The sequence below is a fragment of the Trichomonas vaginalis genome, chromosome V (genome assembly GCF_026262505.1).
Source record: "Trichomonas vaginalis G3 chromosome V, whole genome shotgun sequence".
In the NCBI taxonomy this organism is placed as follows: domain Eukaryota; phylum Parabasalia; order Trichomonadida; family Trichomonadidae; genus Trichomonas; species Trichomonas vaginalis.
The window spans coordinates 32191985-32219854 of NC_067207.1; the positions used below are offsets into that span (position 1 = coordinate 32191985).

General features: G+C 34.2%; 20 protein-coding genes and 4 pseudogenes across 24 annotated transcripts, besides 2 other annotated features; 8 read left to right on the top strand and 16 right to left on the bottom strand.

The window, feature by feature from the left end:
* Positions 1-15960: part of a mobile genetic element that runs on past the window's edge.
* Positions 1-27870: part of a mobile genetic element that runs on past both edges of the window.
* Positions 16-1193, bottom strand: TVAGG3_0442090 (organellar and viral DNA polymerase type B; the record flags this gene model as incomplete). Its single annotated transcript, XM_051234248.1, has 1 exon — positions 16-1193. A coding segment is annotated over one exon (1178 nt), but the record flags the coding sequence as incomplete, so codon positions are not given.
* On the bottom strand, positions 1772-2630 carry TVAGG3_0442100 (organellar and viral DNA polymerase type B; the record flags this gene model as incomplete). Its single annotated transcript, XM_051234249.1, has 1 exon — positions 1772-2630. A coding segment is annotated over one exon (859 nt), but the record flags the coding sequence as incomplete, so codon positions are not given.
* On the top strand, positions 3397-3870 carry TVAGG3_0442110 (uncharacterized protein; the record flags this gene model as incomplete). The annotated part of the gene is made up of 1 exon (XM_051234250.1): positions 3397-3870. One exon carries the CDS (start codon positions 3397-3399, stop codon positions 3868-3870), a length of 474 nt encoding a protein of 157 aa, XP_051103980.1.
* Positions 4431-4716, bottom strand: TVAGG3_0442120 (KilA, N-terminal/APSES-type HTH, DNA-binding family; the record flags this gene model as incomplete). The annotated part of the gene is made up of 1 exon (XM_051234251.1): positions 4431-4716. A coding segment is annotated over one exon (286 nt), but the record flags the coding sequence as incomplete, so codon positions are not given.
* TVAGG3_0442130 (organellar and viral DNA polymerase type B) lies at positions 4805-5416 on the bottom strand (the record flags this gene model as incomplete). The annotated part of the gene is made up of 1 exon (XM_051234252.1): positions 4805-5416. The coding sequence occupies one exon, from the start codon at positions 5414-5416 to the stop codon at positions 4805-4807; it is 612 nt and encodes a 203-aa protein (XP_051103982.1).
* On the bottom strand, positions 5569-6435 carry TVAGG3_0442140 (organellar and viral DNA polymerase type B; the record flags this gene model as incomplete). Its single annotated transcript, XM_051234253.1, has 1 exon — positions 5569-6435. The coding sequence occupies one exon, from the start codon at positions 6433-6435 to the stop codon at positions 5569-5571; it is 867 nt and encodes a 288-aa protein (XP_051103983.1).
* Positions 7229-7850, bottom strand: TVAGG3_0442150 (annotated as a pseudogene). The gene has a single exon. A coding segment is annotated over exon 1 (622 nt).
* Positions 7870-8187, bottom strand: TVAGG3_0442160 (ATP binding; the record flags this gene model as incomplete). Its single annotated transcript, XM_051234254.1, has 1 exon — positions 7870-8187. One exon carries the CDS (start codon positions 8185-8187, stop codon positions 7870-7872), a length of 318 nt encoding a protein of 105 aa, XP_051103984.1.
* On the bottom strand, positions 8371-9333 carry TVAGG3_0442170 (keratin-associated protein family; the record flags this gene model as incomplete). The annotated part of the gene is made up of 1 exon (XM_051234255.1): positions 8371-9333. A coding segment is annotated over one exon (963 nt), but the record flags the coding sequence as incomplete, so codon positions are not given.
* On the bottom strand, positions 10290-10872 carry TVAGG3_0442180 (organellar and viral DNA polymerase type B; the record flags this gene model as incomplete). The annotated part of the gene is made up of 1 exon (XM_051234256.1): positions 10290-10872. A coding segment is annotated over one exon (583 nt), but the record flags the coding sequence as incomplete, so codon positions are not given.
* TVAGG3_0442190 (uncharacterized protein) lies at positions 11103-11649 on the top strand (the record flags this gene model as incomplete). Its single annotated transcript, XM_051234257.1, has 1 exon — positions 11103-11649. A coding segment is annotated over one exon (547 nt), but the record flags the coding sequence as incomplete, so codon positions are not given.
* Positions 11863-12477, bottom strand: TVAGG3_0442200 (uncharacterized protein; the record flags this gene model as incomplete). Its single annotated transcript, XM_051234258.1, has 1 exon — positions 11863-12477. One exon carries the CDS (start codon positions 12475-12477, stop codon positions 11863-11865), a length of 615 nt encoding a protein of 204 aa, XP_051103988.1.
* TVAGG3_0442210 (protein of unknown function, DUF4107 family) lies at positions 14898-15425 on the top strand (the record flags this gene model as incomplete). The annotated part of the gene is made up of 1 exon (XM_051234259.1): positions 14898-15425. One exon carries the CDS (start codon positions 14898-14900, stop codon positions 15423-15425), a length of 528 nt encoding a protein of 175 aa, XP_051103989.1.
* TVAGG3_0442220 lies at positions 16042-17064 on the top strand (annotated as a pseudogene). The gene has a single exon. A coding segment is annotated over exon 1 (1023 nt).
* Positions 17929-18579, top strand: TVAGG3_0442230 (uncharacterized protein; the record flags this gene model as incomplete). The annotated part of the gene is made up of 1 exon (XM_051234260.1): positions 17929-18579. The coding sequence occupies one exon, from the start codon at positions 17929-17931 to the stop codon at positions 18577-18579; it is 651 nt and encodes a 216-aa protein (XP_051103990.1).
* TVAGG3_0442240 (uncharacterized protein) lies at positions 19290-19646 on the top strand (the record flags this gene model as incomplete). Its single annotated transcript, XM_051234261.1, has 1 exon — positions 19290-19646. One exon carries the CDS (start codon positions 19290-19292, stop codon positions 19644-19646), a length of 357 nt encoding a protein of 118 aa, XP_051103991.1.
* TVAGG3_0442250 (organellar and viral DNA polymerase type B) lies at positions 19871-20812 on the top strand (the record flags this gene model as incomplete). The annotated part of the gene is made up of 1 exon (XM_001314971.1): positions 19871-20812. The coding sequence occupies one exon, from the start codon at positions 19871-19873 to the stop codon at positions 20810-20812; it is 942 nt and encodes a 313-aa protein (XP_001315006.1).
* Positions 21229-22092, bottom strand: TVAGG3_0442260 (protein of unknown function, DUF4106 family; the record flags this gene model as incomplete). The annotated part of the gene is made up of 1 exon (XM_001314972.1): positions 21229-22092. The coding sequence occupies one exon, from the start codon at positions 22090-22092 to the stop codon at positions 21229-21231; it is 864 nt and encodes a 287-aa protein (XP_001315007.1).
* Positions 22129-22581, top strand: TVAGG3_0442270 (uncharacterized protein; the record flags this gene model as incomplete). Its single annotated transcript, XM_001314973.1, has 1 exon — positions 22129-22581. One exon carries the CDS (start codon positions 22129-22131, stop codon positions 22579-22581), a length of 453 nt encoding a protein of 150 aa, XP_001315008.1.
* On the bottom strand, positions 22598-23017 carry TVAGG3_0442280 (protein of unknown function, DUF4108 family; the record flags this gene model as incomplete). Its single annotated transcript, XM_001314974.1, has 1 exon — positions 22598-23017. One exon carries the CDS (start codon positions 23015-23017, stop codon positions 22598-22600), a length of 420 nt encoding a protein of 139 aa, XP_001315009.1.
* TVAGG3_0442290 lies at positions 23051-24279 on the bottom strand (annotated as a pseudogene). The gene has a single exon. A coding segment is annotated over exon 1 (1229 nt).
* On the bottom strand, positions 25115-25649 carry TVAGG3_0442300 (annotated as a pseudogene). The gene has a single exon. A coding segment is annotated over exon 1 (535 nt).
* On the bottom strand, positions 26026-26577 carry TVAGG3_0442310 (protein of unknown function, DUF4106 family; the record flags this gene model as incomplete). The annotated part of the gene is made up of 1 exon (XM_051234262.1): positions 26026-26577. One exon carries the CDS (start codon positions 26575-26577, stop codon positions 26026-26028), a length of 552 nt encoding a protein of 183 aa, XP_051103992.1.
* Positions 27191-27648, bottom strand: TVAGG3_0442320 (uncharacterized protein; the record flags this gene model as incomplete). The annotated part of the gene is made up of 1 exon (XM_051234263.1): positions 27191-27648. A coding segment is annotated over one exon (458 nt), but the record flags the coding sequence as incomplete, so codon positions are not given.

Here is a 27870-nt window from a genome sequence, read left to right on the forward strand (position 1 = left end):
CAGAATACTTCACACATTATTCTCTTCGACATAGATAGAATGTTAACACCAAGTGGACAGAAGTTAAAGTGTCTGCAAATGCTTTTCGTTAGCTTGAAAATAGTTTTATCTGAACCATCCAAACCTTCGAACTTCACTATATGGTTGTAATTTCTTATAGCATATCTTATAGCATCTTTGTCATCTACTATGGTTATTTTTGACTCAATAGGAGATAGAATAGTTTTGCCATAAATACTGTTCAGAATGAGCTTTATATTTTCTTGCAAAGGATTTCCTTCTTTCTTATACTTTAACCTTAACTCAAACAACTTCTTTACTTCATCTCTTATTCTAATATCTCTGTTTCCATCGTAATAGTATCCTTGCAACACTTCACATTTGACACCTTGATATTTTATGAGGTCTTGTAATGTTATATGGTCAACATACATTAAACAGCAAGTGTTTGAACTTCTGGGAACGTTAAGTTCTGGATTTAGTTCAGGGTCACAAACTATTAAAGGAAAGTGTCTATGTATTCCAATCTCTGTTATCTTAATGAGAACAAAGAAGCCAGACATAAACTTTTCACCAATGGGTTCCTTTTGGTCGTCATCGAATAAATGTCTCATGAGATACTCTGTGCTTAACATTTCTTTCTTCAATACTTTCGGTATACCTTCTAAAGTATAGAGTCTTGCTATAGCTGATGGATATAATGAAACAGCGTCGAAGTCAGCAATGAGTTTCTTTTCGCTCTTTTGTTTAATGTTATCTGACAGCATACATCTTCCACCTTGAATGCATCTCGAAATAAATTCTCTTGGTTTATTTGAGAGGTCATAAAGATTTCCATTCGGGAAGTATACTCTGTTCTCAAATAATTTGTTAGCAATTGAACAAATACTAACGTAGTCATAAACGTTTAAATCAAACTCTTTCAATATGTCATTGCGGAACTTAACAAAACCTTCTCTTAAAATTCTTACATCTTGTTTGCAATAAAATGAGCTATATTTTTCTAAGTCGAAGTGGTTTTCATCTATTCTGCAACCTTTGATGGAATCTATGTTTTTCATGAACGTTTCAATATCTTTTACAAACTTACACGCTTCAGAAATGACACCAGTTCTGTTGTCATTTGCTAACAAAACACTGCTGTAGTAGTTATATGGAAATACTTCTTTCGGTCCTGTTTGTAAGTTAAACATAGCAGGAAATAGTTTAAGCTTCTTATTTATAACACTGTAAGAGTCTTTTATAATAATTGCCCTTCCTTTATATAAACCAGTTATTTGCATTGTTCGTGAACCTTTAATGATGGGAGTTCCTTTCACTTCTGTCATGTGTCTTAAGATGAAGTTTATATCATAGCTGAGGTTATGGAAATATACTAAACTCTTGTCAGGAAGTCGCTCCAAAAATTCTGTTGCACAGTTTTGACCCCATATGCTTTCACTCACTGAACCATCTTCACTGTCAAAACAGATGTTAAAAGCTTTATGAAAGCCATCGGTACTGCACTCAAAGTCAGCAAAGAAAACGTGCTCAGGAATGAACTTGCACTTATTTTTATTTACTTCTTTTGACTCTGCTTTCTTCTTCAGTTGTACACAATACTTTGGAGCATATGTCAAATCTTTAAATGGTGCAAGGTTCTGTTTATATAAGTCAGTAGTATATGTGAAAAGTTCTCCATAAGAAATAGGTTCGAAATATTTGCACTCCCACAATGTTTTCATAACATCCCATAGCGGTGTAGTTCTATCCATGCGAACAATGTATTTACCATCTCTCATTGTATATATTTTCATCTGTTTCTCAATGTTCATTCCACCACACTCCTTCAAGATTTCTATATAGTTGCGAATGAAATATGTTGTCATTGGTAATCTTTCGTTTAGCATGTAGTGGTCTTCAACAAGAAGTAAGTCAATAGTTCGAACAGTTTCACATTCTTTTGGTATATATCTCTTTATTTCATTATGTCTTGAGTCATTGAAATAACCAATGGTAACATTAAATGCTATACTTGTTGCGTCAGAAATTTCTTGTACTTTACTTTGAGGAAAGTCTCTAACACGAATGACTTCTCTCATGTGGTCAATAGTTTCTTCATCTACTCCAGCTTGAATGCAAGCATAAACGAAACAATTGTCTTCTGTCATAAGTGCTGCAGTTCTTTTGTTCAGTTCATTGAAGATTTGGTAGCGTTCAAGATTTATAGGTAACGTGCAAAGATACTTCCAGAACTGACCGCTTCTCTTCTTATAAAACTTCTTTTCACCATTATCTTTCCAAAAGCTTTCTATAAGTGCTGGGTTTCCTGTTTGCTTAAGAGCTTCCAAAGTGGCTTTCTGGTCATTTGTCAGTGTGCTTTCATCTCTATATGGTCTCTTTTTTGGTTTGCCTTTCTTTACATCTGACATCGTTAAGCCTTCATATTCAGTTAAATCATACATCTTTATTTCAGTAAGATTCTTTATGTTTGTCAAGAAGAAGTCATAGTGCATTTCAACAATACCTGCAGCATTTGCTTCTATCTCTGATATAAAGTTCTCCTTCAAGAGCTGATGTAGTAATGTTCCAATATTATTGAGGTTTAACGTAGAACATTCATACTTTCCACCAAGTTTATAACATACCATCCATCTTTGTTGGGAGTTTATTTTAATCTTCTCTAAGAGTCTCATGAAAACCTTACCGAAATGTTTGTGTAAGTAGTCTCTGTTTGGTTCATCTAAAGCTTCGATGTTAAAGTCAATGAGTCTATTGCCTGACTTCACATTTCTCTTCCTATTCTCTTCATCTTTCTTTAACCATCTCTCACCTTCTTTTGGTTTGTCGTCAATGGAACGAATGACATCGTTAGCTTTGCGAACTTGTTCTATAGCATTTTTAAACATCTCTCTTCTCTGTTGTTTCAGTGTGTCGTCTCTCTTTCGTGTTTCACCAACGTTTGAGTTCGTAAGTTCAAACATCTCTTGACGAACATCATGAGAAAGAGCTTTACGAGTATGACCAACGTTCGCATTTGTTATGTCAAACATCTCACGCCTTACTTCATGAGGTATTGAACGTCTATGATATAAGTCAATAACAATGTCATTTAAAGGAAATTCTCTTGCATGGACTTCGTCCTCGCCGCGTTGCGGCTTTATGAACTCATGAATTCTATCATAACTTATTGCACCATTATAGTCATTGAGGATGTCAGCGAGTGCTTTTTTGTTTGTTGCGTAATGCTTTGCAACATCTATATTAGCTTCTGTAAGAAGTTGTTTTATTTCCGAGTGTTCTAACTTGGACAACTTCCGATACATCTTTAGTAGGAAATAAAAAAATATTTTTTTGAAAAAATTAGATTAGATTTTTTAAAGTTATTTTTCAAAATAATTTAATATTTTTATTTTAATGAAACACATGCAAGATTGCAAGTTCTTTTCATACAATGCTCTCGCTACTGCCATCAAGAATGAGTTCAATAATGCTTTAAATGTTAATGTTATCTTTAACAAGAAGTTTGTGAAAGAATCTAAGTTTGGTCAGTATGTCAGACCATTAGCTATCGTCATTGACCGCAAACGTTATACTTCACAAGAGTTAGCAGTAGTTTTGAAACAAAAGAGTTTCTTCGTGAATGTCAAAGATACTCATTATACTGTCATAAAGAACTCTAACATTGACTTCTTCAGTATTGCTTTAAATCTTTCCGAACAGAAAGAATATAAGAAGGGTGAAACATCTGTGAAATATTATCCTTCATCTCTGAAGACAATAACGAACAAAGATGTTATACAGAAATTCTTACCAAAGGTTGAAGAAGCTTCTATTGACATTGACGAAGAAAGTGAAATGGTTGAAGAAATTGACCCTGACGTCATTTAAGCAAAAATATATTTTTGTTCATTCTTCCTCTTTGAAGTTATCGAAATATTCTGTTATTTTTTCTTTCAGTAGCGGTAAGTCTTCTTTGAATGTAAGTATTGTGCAACCTTTGATGTCATAGTGTGTTTGAGGAAGAGTACTTTTGACAATTTCCTTTATTTGCTCATTCGGTGTCATTGAAATCGGTAAGTTTTCACGATAGAACCAGTTTCTGTCAGATTTGTAAATCTTAGCAAGGTCATAAAAGCTCTTGTTGTTTCTTCTGACTAAATGCAACATAACCATATCTTTATCTTCTTCTTTCTCCAACTCTTCAGTATATATCATATACTTATAACTCTTTTCCTTTCCTTTTGGTACTGAACGCGGTATTCTTTTCTGTATGCTTTTGTCTTTGGATTCAATGACTTCATCTTTTGCTTGAAGTTTCTTTTCCATCTCTCCACGTTCTGCTTTATATAGTTCATCTAACATCATGAAAATATAACAAGCATAACGAGGTGAAGCCCACATTGCTACAGCATTTACTAAAAGTCTATGAACATAATATCCTTTCAAACCAGGTGCCAAATTCTTGCGATTTTCGAATGGAATCTCTTCTCTCGGTTTTCCGAGGGAAGCAATCATATGAGGAAATTCTTCTAAAAGTTCTTTTGTCTGTTGGTTTTCAAACCAATGATATGCTTGCTTTGTAGAACGAAGAGCATTCATTATACTTTGCATTTGGTACATGTCATCTTTGACCGAACGAATGAGGCGAAGTTGTTTGTTATATTGTATGTATTCATATTCTTCATTTATGGCTTCATGAACGATAGCAGTTGTTGTGTTCTCTGATGTTGACATTACTGTCTTTACATACAAAATAAAAAAATATTTTATAAAAAAACTAACTTTATTTTCTGACTTTCACAAAAGACCAAAAATAAACGCTTTACATGTATTTTTCAGCAACTTCGTCAAATAATTTTATAGCTTTATCTATCTCATCTACTTCAAACGTTTCTTTACCTTTCATGGGAGCACCATACCTTTTCTCAAACTTTTCAAGTAGTTCTGTTTCTGCAGCTCTCATATCATTAACGAACACAACCTTGACTCTATTGACTGTACTGTCATATCTTTGAGTTATATTATATGTTCTTCCTATCTTATATCTCTTTGTATTGAAGTCCTTCGGTTTCTGAACGATGTAAAGTAAGCCTTCACTGCAACGTTCTGAGTCGAATGAACCATATGTTATGAAGTTATATCCAACAACTGGGTCAATCCATAACAAAACTATTGGTATAAGACTTTTGTCTATAAGATATGCTCTTGTTCCATGAAATGCTACTGATATCATGAGCTCAGGATTTCTTGTCAAAATTTTCTGAGTAGAAGCAATTCTAACCCAGTCCTTTGTTTTCTTTCCAGAAGGTGTTATAATGTCTGACAAAGAATATTTGTTGTATTTCTTTGAGTATCTTACGTTTAAATCACCTATTCTAACCACTTTGGTGTCATTGTCTATCTTTCTAACTGTTTCAAACTCAATGTTTGTCATTACTGTCTTTACATACAAGATAAAAAAATAAATAAAAATAAAACTAACTTTATTTTTATCTTTTATGAAAATTCATGAAATTTGGTCATTTTTCAGCAAAAATAATGTTTAGGTGAAGAGGTGAGATCTCACCCGTTTTCTCACCTGTTTTTTCACAAGCGTTTTACATGAATTGTACGATGTATATTTGAAATCCTAAACAGTTTCGTAGCTTCTATTTCTTCTTTTAGTACATCGAATGTTTTAATCATGCCGAAAGTCTCTTTATATTTCTTCTTGACGTCAGACAGAAGGAAATCTTCTGCTGTTGAATAGTTTTTATTAAGAAATGTCAACATATCCATTTTATCTTCTGCTGGCTTTTCTGCTTCTTTCTTTAAGTCTGCATAGTCGTTTCGCATTCTTTCTATCTCTTTGACTGAGTAGTTATATTTTCTTATTGCTGCTTTACGTTTTGAACATTGCGGCATCGTTTTTGCGTTATACATTGAAATAAAACCAGCTAGAACAACTAAGGCGTCAATGGTTTTCTTTAAATCTGAAGCAATTGGTTTTATCTGTTCATTCCATACCTTACCTCTTCTATCTTTATCTCTTATCTGCCATACACATTCTGCAATTAATGAAACAAAGTTGTCGTATGTCTTAAATTCTTCGGATTTGTAAAGGTCAGAAATATTTTTATAAACCATGTCGCAATCTTTGTCCATAACTTTATGGTTGCAATGATATCCTAGAAACTCATAGTTTACCTTTCGTATGAACTTCTTTATTTCTACTGAGTCAGTTGCTTTGACTTCAATTTCGTCAAATTCGGGAATGGTTAGTTTTTGTTGCTGAATTTCAGGTAGTTTAGGTAAATGGTCAATAATGTCCTGCATGTCATAAAGATATTCTTCATTTTCTTCATCCTGTGCGGTACAGTCTAAATTACTTGTTAACAGTTCTTGCTTTATCTTCTGGATTTTTGTTTCGAAAGTATATGAAGAAGGAATGAAGTTTTTCATTTCTACTAACATTGACGTAGGATTCATAACTAACGAGTTTGGTGCTGTTGCGGACAGAGTCCTGCCGTTCGCGGCTTGAATTGCTGTTGTGCCGATTGTTGAAATCATATCTTTACATACAAAATAAAAAAATAAATAAAAATAAAACTAACTTTATTTTTTCTATCTTAAGGAAATTCATGAAAATTCATGAGGGTGAAAAAAGAGGTGAAAAAACGGGTGAGATCTCACCTCTTCACCTCAACATTATTTTTGGTGTAAATTTATGACAAAAATAAATGGTACCATTAATGATATCATGACTGTTCTCATTCATGTCTGATTTACATCTAATGAAAAAGTTTAGAAGAATTTTATTATTCTTTCTGGCTTATTTTTGTCTTTCCAGTACTCCCGCTCTAATGGTCCCAGATGTGTTGACTTTGACTCTCTCAAGTTCTTAGATGGTATAACATCTTCAACGCCTCCTTCATATCTTACTTTATAAGTGTCATCGTTTGTGTTATAGCCAAGTATTTCAATAACCACTCCTCGCTTTGCTTCGTCAATGGTTTCAGCAAGTTTGCCATTACTACTTTCGACTAATTTATGACGAGGGTAAAATGCAATGGAGTCGTCAGCAGCTTTTATAAGATATCCATTACCTTGCGTAGAGTCTACGATATAATAATTTCGACTTAACCTTAAACGTTTCTTTGTCAACGGTTTGTCGTCAAGAACTACACGAACTTTTGTACCAGGAATGAGGGTAAATTGTGTTGAATTTCTGATATTTTGTGTTTGGCTTCGTTTCTTTTGTATATACTTTTCTTCTTGTTGTTGTGTCATTGAATTTGGTGTATGTCCTGTTGTAGAATGTGTTGAGGAATTATATACTTCGAGAAAATGTTTCATTGTTTCTTCGGTAAAGTCTCGCTCTTGGTTTAAATCTCTGAGCGCCTTATGAAGCGGTTTATGATGCCGAGTATGTTATGGTTATGGTCTTCAGTAGTGTAGTGAGTTATGTTATGCTTAATGAGAAAATCTGTGATTTCATTGCTGAGGTATGCTGAATCCTGGTCTGATGTTAAAGTACTTGGGCTATGTTCTGCTACAAACTTTTGTAAAACTCTTAACACTTCACGAGTTCCTTTATTCCTCATTGGATATGCATATGCTTTACGAGTGTTAACATTAATGAAGATGAGGAATGGTTTATGTCCTCCTTTTCTGCTTTGAATGAGAGTGTCAAATTGGTATGCGTCAGGAGTGTTGGAGTAAATTGGTAAAAAGTAGTCGTAAGGGTTTATTTTTGTTTGATGTACAACATTTTTGTTAAAGAACCTTTTCACTTCAGCTCTGTTAGTAAATCCCGAACTCTTTGCAGCTTCATTGAACTTCTTAAATGACCTCCATGGATGTTGTTCGAATACTTCTTTCAAGCTCATTTATGTAAAGTTAAAGAGTTTAACCAACTCGTATCCAAGCGTGCATTGTTATATAAGGAGGCATATAATCTTTTCCATTACCTGCTGGGTCTGTAATACCAGCCACAACATGTGTATGATTTCCTGCAGTTCCACAGAAAATACCTGTGCTAACATCTTTGGGGTCATCTGAGATATCATATCTGTTCATTCCCTGTCTATTCGAACCCGCTGCAAGATTTATATAACCTCTTTTTGTTATTGAATGTGAATGGTTTCCTTCCACAGATGTTCTTCCACTGAACCTATGCATATGTGAAGGAAGGTTTTCAATACCTATTTTCTTTGAACCTCCCATCTTCATTGACTGCGTATTAGTGTAGAATGGAAAACTGTCAACTATTTCATACCATCTACCACCAAATAAAGTGTTTGGATTTATTGGATTCATAGACGTATAAACAGCTCCTATAGGATATATTAAATCATATATACTCATAACTCTATAAACATATTCTACAGAACTTATGTCATTAAATACCATTTGGAATGTATCTCCCGGATGAAATGTTGCATTTGTTCCACTTTTATAATGTAATGTTAGTTCAATAGAATTATCCAAGAAAAATTCAAAAGTATCTGGTTGAAGACCTCTAACAAATTCAAATGGAGTTGCTGGTTCGCCATTTATAATTTCTGTTGTAAATGTCATTGTATCTGGTTTCGAAAATTTCTTTGTTAGTTCTGCATCCACATAAGTTTTATCTGCTTTCTTATCTAACATTGCTGGTAGTTCATGTGCTTCAAAGTTTCTGGCATGACCTTCGATATTTATACATTTACTATTTAAGGAGTTTAGTGTATCTTTTACGCTTGTACTTGGATTCTCTAAAGGTGCACTTGAACCAAGGGTATAGTTCAATATTATGTCGTCTGCTCTAACAGTAGTGAAGGATTTATGTGTATGGTTCTTGTCGGCTTTACTGTCTAATGTAGCTTGAAGTTCATTTATATCGGAGATGTTGTGTTTATGAGATTTCAAAACTTTGTTCATTGCTTCGAGTTCAACTTTGTCAGCTTTACTTTTAATAGCATCTTCAAACGTTATTTTTGACTTAACTCTCAAAGTAAATCTTGGTTCAACTAATACACCTTTAACAGAGAAAGTAGAGGCATAAATTTCATCGTTATAACTAAATGCTTCTGGTGCTTTACCCGTGTCATACTGTACAGTACAGCTTATGTCATAACCTTTAGCACGAATGTATTTATATCTTCTTTCATTGGGGTCTTCCGTCTTCACTTCATCACTTCGTGTTAAATATCCATGGTAGTCCGTTATAATCTGTTCGTCTGAAGTTATATAATGAACGTGGTTCTTGACTTTATCACTCAGAGCTAAAAGCTCATTTTTGTCTGCTTTTTCGGCTAATTTCTCATTAACATCATTCACTTCTAATTCAACTCTTCCGCCAGAACTCTTATTATCATTAATCTTTTTCATTAATTCGGTAATTACGTCATAAAGACTATATTCTGTTTTCGGTTTTGTAAATAATGAGTCAAAATTTCTTTTCATCATTACATCGCTGACATTAATGATATCACCAATTCCTTTTTCATTTATTCTCTTCATTAATTCTGCAATAATGACGAATATATAATCTGTTAATTTATTCTCTTCATCGAGGGTTATAGAATGTTTTGAAATTGAATCATTAACTCCTCTAAATAAATCAATAACTTCAGGATACACGTTTTTAATGTCTCGAATAACCCGACCAGTATCCTGTTGTTCATGTTCTTCGTTCCCGTCGTTACGTGGTTTTATATCTCTAACCATCATCAACGCAGCCATAACCGGAGGGTTTGTTGCTATCTGTTCGAAAATCTGACCGTTATGTATGGTATATCTAAATAATTTCTTTGTGTTTGTTAAAACATTTGAAACAAGTCTTTTAAAACCATCTACAAAATTTCCTGTTTCACCTAATGTTCTTGCAGCATTTACAAGCTCACCCATTCCCGCTTTTGACCCCAAAAACGTCCATATTGCATTTATTTCACTCTGTATAGTTGTCCATTCAGCGAAACTAACACCCGCATTCGCTAAGCTGAAAATGAAATTCAGTGGATCGAACTTAATTCCACCTTCTTTTTCAATTTCAACGAACTCACTAACATGAGATTTTAAGTATTCTTTCGTTAAAATTGTTTTCCCCGATGTTATGTCATTAACGAAACTATCACCGTCAAAAGTTAACGAATTCAATTTCGTCGTTGATGCTTTTATTTCATACACCGCTTTATTGATAGTTTTTGGCTCACCTTCTTTAGAAGCATATGAAACATTAATGAATGAATTATATGTATTCGTGAATGAATTAAAATCAATGATTTTCATTAATGACGCCTTTAATGATTCATTTACTGTCGAATCCCTTAAAGTAATTAATGAACTGTCATTTATGAAAGGTACACTGCAAACCGTCGAGTTTGGATCAAATGCTGTAGTTGGTGCAGGAATATTAATGATATAAGTCATTAAATCATTAAGTGACGTAAATAATGTTGTCGTTTTTGATTTAATTTCTTTAGCATCTGTTATATATGGTAATTTTATTTCTGTAGTTTCTGAATTAAAGATATTCGCTAAAATGTTTTGTAAACTGTTTTGAACAGCTGTGTAAACCGTTGAATCCGGAACTCTTACGATTTCACCGTCCTTAATAAAAGGCATTGCACATGGTGTAGTGCTTGGGTCAAATCTTTCGGGATTATAATTCAACATATATTCTAACGCTTCATATACAGACTTATATACTGTTGTATTATCTTTTTCAATAATTTCACCGTCCTTTATAAACGGCATAGTACATGGAGTTAAAATAGGGTCAAACTTTTCATAGTCCTTCCATGTTATGTATTTCTCGGTATTTCCATCACTGATAACAATATATTTGTCAGTAAGTGTGAGAGAGTATTGACCAAAATATAAACGTTTAGCTCTGTCAGCTTCATACGCATATGCAGCTATACTCATATTTTAATGAGAATAAAATGTTGTTCTATTTGCAAAGTACAGACCCAAACGAATACGGGACAGTAAAACTACAAACAAACTTAGGTCTACAGAATGAGCCACTTGCATTCAGAATGGTTGACTTTAATACTATCGCAACTTTTGTTATAACAGATGAAACAGATTTCATGGAGATTGAAATAGATGGAAAGAAGCACGAAATAAGATTTCACAATAATGTAGAATATAAGATGGAAACATTAGCTGGAGTGTTAAATGCTCTCATAAATACTACAATAAACAAGGATAACGAAGAAAACTTAATGAATGTTAAACTTATTGCAGGAGTTTTGAAGTTCAGTTATGCGAAGGAGTTTAAGATACCAAGAATGAGTCATAGAGTACAACTTCTTTTGGGAGCATACCATATGACATTTCCTTTGAAAAGTGTTGACAAAACGATTGAGATGAAATCTGTTCCATACGTATGTTATGGTAATTGTTTGTACATTGAGTCAAAAATAGCTAATGTCACAGGTATTTCAGGAGTTAATAGTAAAGGTTCAGTAGAATATAAATCCTTCTGTTATGCAGTCAATTCAATGTTCATTCCAAACGTTCCTGTCATAGCAACTCATTTAGGTAAATGGGTTCGCATTAGTCCTCATAATTTGAAAGACATGCAATTCAGACTTGTTGACTTTCAAGGAGAGCCTGTAGAACTGAAGGCACCAGTGCGAATGACTGTTGAAGTTGACTTTTTAGAAAATATTAAATGCAACAGCTTACAAGAGAACTCAGAGCTAAAAATATAAAGTATGAATGTTATGTATTAGGTCATGAACTTTGGTTGTTGCTGTTTGATGAAACAAATGAGTTAGTTATGTCAGTCAAGAGAACAGAAAAATATTGTGTTAGTGAAAACTGCACCAAGTCAATAAGATTAGGTTTGCATTATGAAGATGAGTTCGATACTGTTGAAGAAGTTTTGGATAGATACTATAAGTTGCTTTAATTTACTAAAACATATTTCAAACAAAGCTTATAGTAAGTAGATAGTTTTGTATACTCGTTCGAATATTTATACTTAAACTCAACTCCTGTAGTTCCTGGTGTTTCAATGATGCGGATGTTACCTATTTTCATGAATATTGGCGTTTGACCACAGCATTCGATTTCAGGGTCGAGATAGTCAATGACACATTGTTTTCCTGTTATTCGTGATATAACATTTTCAAGGTCCTCCTTTGTTAGAATTATTTGGTTCTTACTTATAAGATTTATCAAAAGCTTCTTATCGTCTTTGAGTAAAATTGTTTGGTATAACTGAAGAAGGTAATGGTCTACGTTATCTGAAGGATTTGTTTGAACATTTGTGTAAGGGTTGTCGTTGGCTTCTCTTGAAAGAATTTGGTCCAGTGGTGGATACTCTAACTTAACATCTGATGTAGCGTTAGCGTTTGAAGCTGTGTTTAAATTCACCGACTTAAGATCTGGTTCTTTTTCTTTCAAACACTCCGAACTATAGTTCTTTATGACAATATTGTTTGTCGTTCGTGAGTCAACATTTGATGTTGGTTCAATTGGAACATTAACGGCACCAGCTAAGATGGATTTGCTTCTCATTTCATATAGAATAAAAACCTTTTATATGTATGAAATGAACAATATACTCGACAAGGGTTTGAATGTAAAGCTAACGAATGAAAATATTGTTGAATTCACTGAGACAGGAGCTGTGTATAAAGATGTAGAACTACTGAACAAAAGAGCAAAGGGAAGAAGCAGGAATATGAACAAAGGGTGGAAGCCTATAAAAATTTATGTCAATGATGGCTCAGGAGGTTCAAACATAAAGTATGCAGAAAGTTATAGAGTTTATGCTCTCAAAGGTGAAAAGCCTTCATTTAAGAACAGCTATTCTAACATATCCTCAAAAGCTAAACGGATGGGGAAGTGGATGATATGAATGACAGCAAAAATATTAACAGAAATGGCGACAGAGATGCATGGAATTTGTTTACCTTCAGTCAATTGAAGGTTAAGATTTAAAACAATGTTGGTCGTTCCCATGGAATATTTTTGACTTTAATGGTATTAGTCATGATATGAATCTCAAGGTATGAACGAGGAGAGATGAGAGACTTATATGCTTCCCAAATTTCTTCAAAAGGTAATGTTATACCTGACTGTTTCCAAATGAGTTCAATATCATAGCGTGAGAAACCTTGAAAGATAACGAAGTCAGTTATGAGACGTTTTATGTTTAAAGCTAAAAACCTCCATGTTTGCATAAGTATTGCTACAGTTAAGTGGTAATGTCTGACTTTAGTAATGATGTTAGCTAATGGTGAGTCAGGCTTTGACACTAAACCTTTTCCAGCGAAGTCGTCACAAACGAGCAGAGTGTTTGAAGGATACTTTTTGAAGGGGTATTTTGAAAGTTTTGATAGAATGTAGTTTGTAAGTCGTTTCATATCGTAAACTCCTGAGTATTGACGTAAGTGGTGTTTGTCAATAATTCTTTCCATCTCCTCAGAAGTCTTTTGCATTCCTGACTGTAAACTCTACGATGGCATAATATTTCTCTTACGTCGAATGTAACGTTGAAGAAATTCAATGAGTTCACTGTCTGGAACTTTAACGACAGAGGCTTGAACTTTTGACATAAATGTTTTCGCTGTTGAATCCATAGAGTCTGAAGTTGCTGATATAATGATTTGGTCATAGTAAGAGTAGTTTCCTAAACGCTCTGTTATGAGTATATGACGAATGAGGTTAAATGTCTTACCTGAACCCATCTTTCCACAATAGAAATACACACCATTTGAACAGAATTCATAATCTTTGCTGAAAGGAAGAATAAGAGAAGAGTTAAGTTTGTCTGTAGTTTCATTCATGTCTTCATCTACATCATGTATTAAATGCTTCATTTTATCTCCATTAAAAATGCAAGTCAGAAATATTCAGAACATAGCACCGAGTCTAACGACAAGAGTATAAAGATATACTATGAACACGTTATGATGAAACCAACCAAAATTCAAGAAAGTCAGTATACTTATGAATATCCAAGACACTGGGTAGAGTATGTAGGAGGTGAGAAAGCTATTGAAATCAGACAGGTTCGAAGTATTCCAGCAGGAAGAACAATATTATTGAAGAACTTTAATGTTTTGAGATATAATGATGAAACAAAGAAGCAAGATAGTTTCCTGTTGCTGTGTATGTGAACTTAGATACAGGAGATGACATGAAAGTTTTTAAACAAAGCTTCAAACGGTAGTGAGAGAACAACTGACTGCAAGGACATCCATTACCTTCAGAAGTTACCATAGCATATAATTTTGAAACAAACTCAATAGATTTTAAAGTCATCTCTGCAAAGAAGTCAGGTTTTACATTTAATGAAGCAGATGTATATTCGAATGAAAACTTCAAAGCTATTGCATGGTTAGATAATGACGATTGCTTTAAGAAAATATTTAAATCAGTGACTCAACGATGTCAATAGATGACCTTCGTGGAATGTTACCATCGACGTTTACAGTAGAAGGTTCAGCAGGATTGCTTACAAGATTGTCAATTGGTGGTATTTGGTCTCGTGAGAACATTGTTATAAAATCCAGTATAAGTGAATTTGCTGAAGAATCTATATTATGTCTTTCAAACTACATGTATTCGCCGCCGAAGCATTATAGTATAACAAACTTTGTCAGTAAGTTTAACATAAGACTTGTCGAACCTTCTTCAATGAAAGATGTTGTGCTACCTAAAGATGGAAAGGATGGACTCATTATTGAGATGTTTAATTGCATATTAAATGAGCTTGTTCTTGAAGGTCATTCATGATGAAATAACTGTTGTAGAAGATGTTAGCAATTGTTCAGACATTTTGAAGCGTATAGATGATAAGAAAGAAGTTAGATAGACCGCAAAGCGGTGAGGGCGAAGCCCGTGAGAACGCTTATGTTTCATTGACTTTCTCCAGTAACGAGAACTTTTATGAGATAATATTGAAGAGAGATGATTTTAATATGGTGTAAATGGTAGCTTGGGCAGCTTTAGGCGCAATGGGAACAAAAGCATTAGCATTTGGAGCAAAAGCACTTGGAGCTTATGACGCAGTAAATAAAATGAGTGGAGGAAGGGTTTCGAAGACATTAGATGCAAATAAAGGGAAGATTGGAGGCTGGGTTGCAAAGAAGTTAAGATTAAATAAAATAGGGCTCATAAATAAAGCATCCAATTTGGTTGCGACTGAGTCAGAAAATGCTTTAGGAAAGGACGATGAGTTTGCAAAACACGCAAAAGACTTTAATGACCAGATGAAAGGTGAAACAATGCATTTAAATAGAGTCGATGGAACTAAAGAAAATGTTTCTTCTCCACCAGTAGTTCTTCCGTATGGTCCCTATGGAATGTATGGAAACCCTTACGAAAGACCATTTGACCCATTGACTGGTGGAAGTAACTGGTATCATTACGGCCGAAGAAGAAAGACAGTCAAGTTGGAGACAGACGTGAAGAAAGCAACTAAAAAGAAACCAAGGAAGAGAGTTATAAAGCAATGAATTCAACAGGGTGAAAAAACAGGTGAAAAAGAGGTGAGATCTCACCACTTCACCTAAATTTATTTTTGTGCTATGTTTTCATACGTGTGAGGGTGGTGATATCATTAATTTTTAAGTTTATTTTTTATTTTACTGAAAATTTTTATTTGGATGTAAATGACAGAACAAAAGCAACTCATTCGAATTCCACAGTATAACAAACATACATTTAAACATTTATTCTTCCTTCCTGAGCATAACATGTTCTTTCAAATACATCCGAGACCAGTTGACTTTTCATTGACTGTGTATAAAGATAGAAATAGTTATATCATTAAACCATACGATGACGAAGGTAAGTTATGTAAATTGTACGTTAAGAAGTTAGAGAAAGTTTATGGCTTCAAGTATGACTACAATAGGGTTAACATTGATGATGAAGATATTGAGGAAAATTTATGAGAACATTAGTGAAGTCGTTAGTGAGAATGATAGTGAGAACGTTTATTTTTTACATTAGTGAGTTCGTTAGTGAAGTGGTTGGCGGTTTTATAAAGTGTCAAATTCACAAGTATTGGGTAAGGTGGAACGCAGTGCCGCCGTACCCAAGACTTGTATACTAACTTTATTGGAACCAATTCCAGATGACAAGCTGACAGAAACTTTTGTACCAAAAGACGAAACAAACTTTTCATTGTTAGCAAGACCAAAAGTTGTTCCAGACAAAGTTCTAGTACAAACGAAGTACACAGTTCCACAAGGGGTTGGTATGTTCGGATACCAACCTGAACCAGAAGAACTTCCAATGAGGTTGCAAGAACTTCAAGATGCTATAAACAAATTCCATTGAGACATCCAATTGACGTCAAATTGTATTGGAGAGCATCTGAGTTAGGTCAGAAGGTTTTATATGAAACAGGTTGCTTCGACGATGTTTATGAGATAACAGGAGAAGTTTCTCAGAAGATAAGAGACTCACTTGAATTTCCACAAACTGGACCAATTGGTTGCGACACAAGTTCGACTCAGATGAAAAGATATACTATGTCGACCTTTAACGCTGCATACATGAGGTTTGTCCAATATATTCCGACTGGAATTCCAAACGAAGATGGTGAGTTCCCGGGAAGGAACTATACAGTTGGAAAAGTCATACAACAACTGTATGATATTAGGAAAGCTTCAAACCCCAAACTTGCAATGACACTCAAATTGCTTTATGAATTCGACATGGGGATATTCCATTAAGAAACCTCAAGAGATGAAGAGTAAACATTATGAGAAGGTCGACAACTTTGTTGAAAGGTTTTCTCCTTTTGTTTGAAGTACGAATTCACTCAAGGTCAAAGTGGCTTAGTAACCACATTAAAACCTATTGTCGAATATTGGTCTTACCCTCAGTTCGCAAAGGCAGTCGCTTGACAACTACAATGAGTCTTCTCGGAAGTCAAATCGAAAGTCAAGGTTTACTATGAGAACATTGACGCAACTCATGACGAACGAAGAAGGCTATAACAAACTCATTGAAATGGGTTTAGTCGGTGAAAAGATGGGCTGTTTTAAGCTAGATAAGGTATTTTCCGAAGTTCATGTCCTCTCCAAGCGTAAGTACTGGGGTGTTATAGAGGATGGTGAAATAGTTAAACATTGCATGAAGTAAAAACGTTTTTCAAAAAAAAGTGACATTTTTATTTATTTGAAATGTACGCTGAGTTTGGTTGGAGAAGACCGTTGGAAACTTGTTTGTTAGATGAGAAATATGAAATTCACTGTTGTGAGTCATTTGAAGTCAGAAACAAAAAAGACAAAAAGAGTTTTAAGCGAATGGGAGCGAAATGACGGATATGCTATTATGAAGATGGGTGGAAAACACTATCTTAAACGTGTTGTCATTGCAACTCATTTTATACTGAATCCTAACAATTTACCTTTTGTAGACATATAAACCATATAAGAAACGACAATAGACTGAAAAACTTACGTTGGTCACTCGTTTCTGAAAACAATAAGAACAAAGGCAAATTTGGAGATATTGTATTTCGAATTTGTCGACGAACTAGAAGATGAAACAATTGAAATTACAGACTATGGCAAGCATACGTTTGAGTTTTACTACTATAGCGAAGAACAAGACTCTTTCTACTTTTATACCAGGCGTAAACTATAGGAAATTACAAGTATATTTTACTAAGGCGGGCTATGCTTATGTAAACACTAGAGATAACAGATGGAAAATACGTTCAAATACTTCTAACAAATTCAAGAAGCTATATGGCATACCATTTTAAAACAATATATTTTTACATATATTAAATGCTTCAGGTTGAAAAAACAAAGAACAAAAGTAGCAGATACAAAACCGTTAGACTATATCTTTACAAATGCTGGTAGGACTATTTCAGATGAAGAAATTTCATCCCGAGCATACATGTTTGACTATCCAATTCGCTGGCTTCAAAGTCCTTCAGATGCAAAGGCAATAGGATTTAGAAGAGTTTTGTTTTCAAATAGAACTAACGCATTTATGTTCGCAGTATATTTTCATGGGCAGTATGAAGGTCCTGATGGTCTAATAGACAAATTTGACGAAATGAGAATCTTTACAGTTCGTTCAGACGAAAGTCTTGAGAAAACTCTAAATGACTTTCAAACTCAAATGAACAAATATTATTGGGAATTTCAAGAAAAATACGACTCTTTACTAAATGGAACATACTATCTGAAACTAGAATATGACAAGATGAACTCCACCGTTTCATTTCAAAAGATTGAAATTAACCCTCCAAGAGATACAGAGTTTTTATTTTGGGAAGTAGACAAACGTTCTTGGGCACAATTTCTTCGGTTACTAAACCAGAACGAACCATTACCACCAGATGGTCCATTTAAATTTATACTTCCACCAGCAGATTTGATGGTTTATAGAAACGTGTTTGACCCTCAAAATGTTATGTGTCATGCAAGTTTCAGTTCAAGCAACAATAGTTTTCTATGTATTGGTAAGGACCTTTATGACTTTGCTTCTAAATTCTACGAACCACCTAGTAACAGTTTCTCTGACTTTCAAGTTTGGTTCACAACAAATGGTGTGCAACATATTATTCCATTGTACTATGACTTTTATCTCGAATTGTCTTTCATATATAACTACGGAAAAGTGCTGAAAAAGTATTGAATGTGAAGATATTAGAAAATAACATTTTTTCTAACATCGTAGAAAACTCATGAAAACAATTTATTTTTGACACTTTCACAAAAAACATAAAAAAGTGAGTTAAAATGAGATGTTTACTGAACTGGTTGGATGTCGCCTTCTGAGGTTATGTAGAACGGCTGACCAGAGAAGTGAAGGAGACCCTTGAGAATTTGGTTCATTCTTGGGAAAGGGTTCTCTCTGTTTGGAAGTAGTATCCAAGGACGCTTGGCAAAGAACTTTATAATGGCTTCCTTCTTTGCTTGCTTTATGTCGTCGAAAGGAGTGCCTTCTGGTACCTCAATTGGAATTCCAGTCGAAATCTCGAGAGTCAAGGCAGCCCTTCCCGTTATCCAACCGTTAACAAGCTTGCCTTTTACATTCTGCCTGAGGAAGTCTTTAACAAGCTCGTTAATTTCAATTAGGTAAATTGCCTCGTCGGTAGGTTCGACCTCGACCATTGCTACTGTCAGTAAAAGTACTGCTACTGTCAGTAAAAGTACTGCTACTGTCAGTAAAAAGGAAAATTTGAGAGGGTTTTCGACGATAAAGTACTGCTTCTGTCAGTAAAAGTACTGCTACTGTCAGAAAAAGTACTGCTACTGTCAGTAAAAGTACTGCTACTGTCAGTAAAAGTACTGCTAGTAGCAGAGATTTTTATCGTTGTGGTCCGACAGTTAAGCCACAAACGGATGACTGACGTCCCACCAACCGAGTCCATTCCCAAACCAGAGGAACATAAAGAACCACAACAGTCTCCTCAGCAACCTCAGTTCCAGCAAGTACCTCCGAATTACTACCAATTTCCACCTCAAGGTTACTACCCACCACAAGGCTTCCCGAACTACCCTCCTCAGCCTATGCCTTACTTCCCCAACCCTTGGTTGTTCCGGCAAGCTCCACCCCAGCAATTCCAATCCCAATCTCAATCCAAGAGAGACCAAGACTTCGAAGAAGGTCTGAACCGCTTACGCAAAGAGTATGCTACAGCTCCAATTGAGAGAAAGTTGTTCCCGGACCAAAAAATAATGTTTAGGGTAGAAGGTTAGATCTAACCCGATATCTACCCTCATTTCTACCCTCATGAATTTTCATGAATTTTATATATTAATGTTTTCATAAATTTACACCAAAAATATATTTTAGTTGAAAAGGTTAGATATAACCCGATTTCTAACCCGATTTCTACCCTCATGAATTTTCATGAATTTTCCCGAAATAAAAAATAAAACTAACTTTATTTTTATTTATTTTTTTATTTTGTATAAAAGATATGATTTCAACAATCGGCACAACAACAATTCAAACAACAACAGCACCAAACTCGTTAGTCATGAATCCAACATCTATGTTAGTAGAGATGAAAAGCTTCATTCCTTCTTCATATAGTTTTGGAACAGAAATACAAAAAATTAAGCAGGAACTTTTAACAAGTAATTTAGACTGTACCGCACAGGATGAAGAAAATGAAGAATATCTTTATGACATGCAGGACATTATTGACCATTTACCTAAACTACCTGAAATTCAGCAACAAAAACTAACCATTCCCGAATTTGACGAAATTGAAGTCAAAGCAACTGACTCAGTAGAAATAAAGAAGTTCATACGAAAGGTAAATTATGAGTTTCTAGGATATCATTGCAACCATAAAGTTATGGATAAAGATTGCGATATGGTATATAAGAACATCTCTGACATATATAAATCTGGGGAGTTTAAGACATACGACAACTTTGTTTCATTAGTTGCAAAATGTGTATGGCAGATAAGAGAAAAAGACAGAAGAGGTAAGGTATGGAATGAACAGATAAAACCAATTGCTTCAGATTTAAAGAAAACCATTGACGCCTTAGTTGTTTTAGCAGGTAAGATTTCAGAATATAACGCAAAAATGAATCCGCAATGTTCTAAATGTAAAGCAGCAATTAGGAAATATAACTATTCAGTAAAAGAGATAGAAAGAATGAGAAACGACTATGCAGATTTAAAGAGGGAGGCAGAGAAACCAGCAGAAGATAAAATGGACATGTTAGAATTTCTGAACAAAAACTATCCAACTGCTGACGATTTCCTTCTATCTGACGTCAAGAAGAAGTATAAAGAAACTTTCGGCATTGTTAAAATTTTTGATATCCTCAGCGAAGAAATAGAAGCTACAAAACTGTTTAGAGTCTCACGAATTCATAACGTTTACCATGTAAAACGGTTATAAATAATGAGGGTAGAAATCGGGTTAGATATACCCATCTACCCTAAAATTATTTTTATTGAATTCAGCACAAAATTCTGAGTAAAATAATTTTTAGGGCACGTGTCAAACCGTTGAGTTTTCACAAAATTCCAAAAATAACGTTTACCATGTAAAACGTTTATAAAATAACTGGGGTAGAAATCGGGTTAGAAATCGGGTTAGATCTAACCATCTACCCTAAAATATATTTTTGGTGTAAATTTCATTAACTGACTGACGGCACAAAGTGGCTTAACGAAAACATTAATATATAAAATTCATGAAAATTCATGAGGGTAGAAATGAGGTTAGAAATCGGGTTAGATATACCCATCTACCCTAAAAATATATTTTTATTGAATTCAGCACAAAAATAATGAATTTTCAAGCTTGACCATTTACACAATTTGAACTTTGTTTGCGTAGATATGAATTCTGAAAGAAGTATGAGGGTCTTGTATGACTTTGTACTTCTCCCATAGTTCATGTCTGTCAAACTTACCTGCCATGGACTCTTTCATAAGTTCCATGAAATCGTCTTCGGACAATCCGGGGAAAAGTATTATGTCAGTAAGTATTCTTTTAACATCCTTACTTAAACTCTTTGCTGTCTGTACACAAATGACAACTGAGATGTTAAAGTGTCTGAGCTTCTTAAGAATTCGACACATATCTTGTTCTCTGTTCTTTAACAAAGGATGAGAGGCGAAATCATCTAAAATAAGAAGACATCTATGAGGGTAAGTCTTCCAATCGTAAGATTGCAATTTCTTCGAAATGTATTCTATCTCTTTCTGTTTGTTTCTGAAGTGGTGTTTGTCTAATATTCTCTGCATTTCCTCATTAGGTTCTTTAAACTTAGAATTTATATACTCATTTATAGCATTATACTTCAAAACTCTTCTTTGGTACTTCTTTATCCAATCTAACAACTCAGTATCCTTTATACATACTAACTTAGACTTCTTTATAATATCTTTGAACGAATTGACGGTTTGGTCAAATTGACCAGAAGTCGAACAAATAACAACTAACTCATAGAATGGGTTCTTCTCATCTAGTTCTTGTTGTTGTGCAGCCATTTTAAGATAAGTGAAAGTCTTACCCGACCCAGGTGGTGCAATTAGACATGTTATACCATTCTGAGCAAATAAGAACTTTTCATGTATAGGCTTTATCTGAGCATTTTCTAACTTCCTCTTGTTCTTGTTTAAAACATTCTCAAATTTCTTGTCAATGTCAGCAAACTTTTTTTCTAACATATTTTTAGAAAAATTAAAATTTTTATCTTTTAGAAAATGTCTAGCGATTTCGCTATCTATATTCGAGACAAACTTTTTGACAGCAAAACTTCTGTCGACCATAAAATCTTACATAGTGTAAACAAGAAAGGTGAATTTGTTCTAAAGTTCTGTTTCTGGGAATATGACAAGAACCATAAAACATTACAAAGAGCAGTCTTAAAATTTGTCAATGACAGACTTGTTGACAGAGATGACGCCGATTGGAAAGATGAAGTCCAACAAAAGTTCTTAGAATGCAAAGAAGACACATGCGCCGTTCTTGAAGATGAAATAGAAAACAGAATAGATGAGCTATTAAAGGACAAAGAACTTTTACAGAAATATGGTTCGGAGAAATTTGACATAACTCCACCAGAAAAGAAGAAGAGAGAAAAGAAAGAAAAGAAAGTAGAAGAAGAGAAGAAAGAACCAGAGCCAATTCCACCGAAGAAGAAATTTGACATGTAAAAATAAAATTTTATTTTTAGAACATTTCTGGGTCAATGTCAATGTTCTCTTCCTCTTTAGGAGTAAACACTGGCTTAGACTCTAAAATCTTTTTACCCAATTTACCTTGAACTTCTACAACTTTAGACTCATAATATTCATAGTCGTCTGTCTTCTTTGGTTCATAAGGTATAACAAGTTTGTATGCTTTGCCTTCTTTAAGGTTTGAAAACCTTCTGTCAAAACTTTCTTTGACTGTTAACAAACCTTCTATGTCTAAGTCTTTAAATTTCGCACCATTTTTAGTCACAATAGCAAACTTAACTGGTTCGATGTTCCAAACTTTGCTGAATGAAGACTTTTCAAAATGGTAGAAGTAAACATTCAAATATGTGAATGGGTCTAGTTCTTCTTTAAGTCCTGACATGTACTTGTTTACTGAAATATATTTCGTCATCTTTTCTATCGGATAAAAAAATTTTTTTAAAATTTACTCAGAAAAAATTTTCTTTGTATATACACCATTCTGAACATCTAAAAGACTTTTGACATTTGCCAAGAATGTTCGTTTAGACGCTGGCATATAACCATACTCTTGACAATATTGTTTATATTCATCATATAAAGACTTTTCATCTAAACACTCAAAGTCGCTTTCTTCTATGAACAGTTCATATACACTCTTGTTTGCTTCTAACAATGTTTGTCTCTCTTCGGTATGTGGAATTTGTCTTGGATTGAACTTAGAAATATCTAATGTCATGAAATATGAGAACAAGTGGTTGTAAAAGTCAGATGTCAAACATTCTGACAAAGCGTCAAAATATTCTGTATCTTGCATATGAGCTTCTGACGTTCTGACAACTGCATATCTTCTGTCAGAACTTTCTAACTTCATCGGAACAGCATTGTTTGAAACCATAATGAAGTTTGCAACATTTTCACAAACTCTTTGGTCTTTATACTTTCTTTCAACAACTCCAACTTTGTCTGTTATAAGACTCTTCAAAGCATCTGAGTTTAAAACTTTTGTTGTATCTATACTTTGAAGTTCATTGCAAACTATAAGTTTCATATTCTCTATTGAGGAGTTAAACTTGCCACAGATGTTTTCTAAGTTTGTCATATTCGGATTCGAATAACCTTCTAACAGTTTGCACAAAATATCTGTAAAGAAAGTATTCTTACCAGTTCCTTGTTTTCCAATTATAATGAGAGCAGTTTCATTTTTAGCACTTGTTGTAAGATATTTGCAAACCAACATAAGACATACTCATAGACTCTTCGTTTCCATTGCATATAATTTCTTTGACATGGTCTAACCAAGCTTCTATAATACTGTGTTTCCATTCTACTTGTTCGTATTTATATCCAGTGAAGATAGAATAGAAGTTTGGAGAAGGTGTATAGAACTTTATACCTCGAACTGAAAAATCTTCTAACTTTGACAATAAGATATCCCAAGCATCAACATCTTCATTCCAACTTGTACAACTTTTATTTTCTTAAGTTTCTGTCTACATTCTTGTTCAGACACCATTGTTGCTCTTGGTTGTTAAAGACAACATCCCATTCTTTCATGACATAACATTCTGGGGCAGAGTCAACATAAATGACTAAACGTTTCAAATTCTCGACTGCTTTGTTATAGTCTCTAAATGGACACATATTTCTGAATGCTTGGAAGTCATAAAAATCTGAAACATCTATTCTGTACATTTTTATAAAAATAAAAAAAAATATTATTTTTTATTCTTGACTTTGTTGTTCCATTTGTTGCATTTGTTGTTCTTGAGCTATTTGTTGTTGAAGTTATTCTTTGTAATACAAACTTTCACCAGTTGCATCTTCCAATTCGAAACTTTCTGCCGTCATTGACAAATACATAGGACATAAAAGTTTTACAGGAACAAAGTTTGCGTCAACTAATGTCAACGTTATACTTGCCAAAGTGTTTTGAGTTTCACTAAGGTTGAAAATTCTGCATTCGAATGAACAATAGGCAAACCAGCAGAGAAAGTATTGTTTATACGCATAAGTATCTTTTGGTCATAATAGTTTCTGTCGACATTCGAATAACACTTTTGAACCTAAGTTTGAAACAATATATAAGATTGGTGTGCTTAATGTCAATGGAATAGACATTCCTTGTATGACACCTTTTCCTGTTATAGGAAACTGTTGGTAGTAAAAACCAGAAATAAGTTTTGTATTATAGTCATATCGTTTATAGTAAACTCAGTCGGACATCCAAACATAATGAAACCTGCTCTAGTTGCAGCACATGTTACACCCGTACTTAAAGTTATTAAATAAGTCAACAAAACCTGTTGGTGGTTTATCTGAGTAAGTATCTTCAAAGGAGTATTTTTTACCATTCACAACAATAAAGTCTTCTGGTGTCAAAAGAGCAAAACAGGCTTTAGTCGTCATTGTGTTTAAGGTTAGTTTACAATATCGTCCTTGAGGACTTTGTAAGTTTGTTGTTATAGAATTATATGACTCAGGGTTTTTAGTCGTAATAGTATAAACCATTATGTCTTCTGCCATTTAATTAGCAAATAAATTTTAATGAAATGTTGTGGTCGTCAAATATTTTTATAACGTCTGGGAAACTATATTTTAAGTTCAACGTTTCACCTCCTTTCATAACGTATATCTTGTCAATGACATTATATGAAACACCACAGCAACCAATGTCGGGTTCTATTTCTTTGATGTTTATATCGTCTGCCTCTGTCAAAAGTTTCAATAGTTCTTTCAAAACTTCATGAGGTGCAATGACATATGAGTTCACTTTTACAGGGTTGTGTTCGACCAAGTTTAACATTATACTTAAAGCTTGACAAATCTTCTCCTGAGTTTGAAGTTTGTCTTTCAGTTGTTGGTAGTCGTTTCGAATATCTGCAACAGAACTTAAGTCTCTGTTAACTTCAGGATATGTTTGGTTCTTTTACAGGAACAATTGTTATACCATCTTCGTCTTCGTATGGTTTCCCCACTTCAACATCTCTGTCTTTGACATTGACAATAACACTTTGACTGTTTGTTTGAGTTGGTGAATTTAACTTCACATCTGCCACCGCCATTAAACCTTTTGAAACACTTACGCTTCTATTTTTCGGAAATGACATTTTACTTAGAATAAAAAGATGGACGTATTCGTATATCTTATTGAATTGAAGCAGAACAAAGTTTATACTCACAAACAATACAAATACATTGACAGAATAGTTCTTTACACAAACAATGGAAAATGTTATAGAATAGCAGTCTTTGCTGAACCTAAATATTTTCATAAAGCAAAGAAAGTTGGTATAACTGAAATGGTGAAAGTTCTTGAAGCAGACAAAAATATAACTTCAAAACTTACAGATATTTCTAAAGGTAAGTTTATCTTACAATATTATGTCAAAACTGGCGTACTGTCAATATTTGACGGAGAGAAGTCAGTTCAAGAACAACTTACTGACCTGCTGCCAAAATCTGCTCGATGGAAGCTGTCGTTATGCCAATCTGAGGAGCCCCAGCAGGTTTCATCGAACGAATCTTCAAAAGAGCATCTTCCGTGAAAGGTGCTATTGGTTTTGTAAACTTCTTTGCTCTCAATTCATCTGGACCGTCTCTGTCACCAGTATATTGTATTTGAACTGTACCAACAGTTGAAATACCACCCATAAAGTCTTCTGAGTCAGCAAATGGAATGCCAAGCCAAAAATTTGAACGGTCTCCATTTGTATATTGAGTTTTTTGACCTCCTGTATGAGTCCATACTTTTACATATGGCATAATAGAAGTTTGCATCTCAGGGTTAATAGTTGTTGTGAAGTTGTTGTTAAAGTTCATAGCATCTAATGTCAAGTTGTATGACCTCATATCCTCAACTGTAGAATATTCTTCTCTTGAATAATATTTGCCATCTATGTTTATATGATATTTAATACCAGGATTGTAGAAACAAGAATAGTCATTTATAGTTCGTCTGAACAGTACAAACATAGTATCTGCATGTTTCATTGCAGTTGTTAAAGCAATATCTGTTCTTGCACCTGCGGCTCCTGGATTTTGGTTTCCAACTTCACCTGCAAAGTCTTTGACAGATATTTGGTGTATAGGGAACATAAGTGGAACTGCAATATATTTGGCAGCTAAAGCATTTGAAATATCTGGGTCCAACATATAGACTGCAAGTCTGCTTTCTATTCTCTTGCATTCAAACTGTTCACATGTAAACTTAATAGGAACCCAAGCAGTATTGTTGTCTGCTGTTCCTGAGAAGTAGTAGTTTACTTCAGTGTTGAGGTTTGAAAAACCAAAGTCTAAGTCAACTTTCTCTTTGCACCATTTTCCAAATGGTATGCTGGCAGCTCCACCAGCTGTATCTGTAAGAGTGAATGGGTCTTGTGTTGGTGCAATGACTAAGTTATTTTTGCTTGGAGTAAGTTCGATAGAAATTTTTCCTGCCCAGTTTGGCAAGTATCTTAAAAACCTGAAGATGAGGAAAGATGACAAAGGAACTCTAAGTTTCAGTTTTACTTTAGTGGCAGCAGTTCCATCTGAACCAGAAAGGTTAACATAAACTCCTGGAACGTTAGGGTCAAGTCTTCTTATTTTCTCAATAGTTGCATACTGGTCTGTTTGTTCTCTAGCTTGTGGTTGTACTGAGTTTCTCAAAGCGAACCATTCATAGTTTGCCCATGTTACTGTTTGAACTAAGTCAGAGTTAGAATATATCTTATATCCCATGAAAACTTCTGGAGCATATTGGTATCCGACATAGAAAATTCCATTGCAACCTTTCTTGTCAGACAACTTGGCAGAAGGTTTTATTTCAATGTCTTGTTCCACGTATAAGAATGAGTTGTCAATAGAAATAATATGAAACCTGTCGCAAGCAATATCTACTGTTGTTGAAGAACCTTCTCCAAACTCACCTACGTTTCCATAAGAAACAGCAGTTGTATATTCGTAAGTTCCAGGAACTATTTCTGACCTTCTAATGGCATTGTCGCATTCGTTATACCATTCGGAAACATTTCCGTTCATGGCATCCAAAACTGTTGGTGTTATATTCTGAGCGGCGTACATTTCATATGGGTAAAAATATAGAATAGTTGGGTTTATATGTCATAATAGAACCCACTCGGACCAAGCTTTACTTTCTTCCTGACTGAGTTTTTAACTGAATCTTTAACTCTTCTTTTTCCTTCATTGCCACTACTTTCACTAGATGAAGTTACTTCTTCACTACTTTCACTTTGTTCTACTCTTCCCTTCTTCTTTGGTGTCGCTTTTGGTAACTTGCCCTCT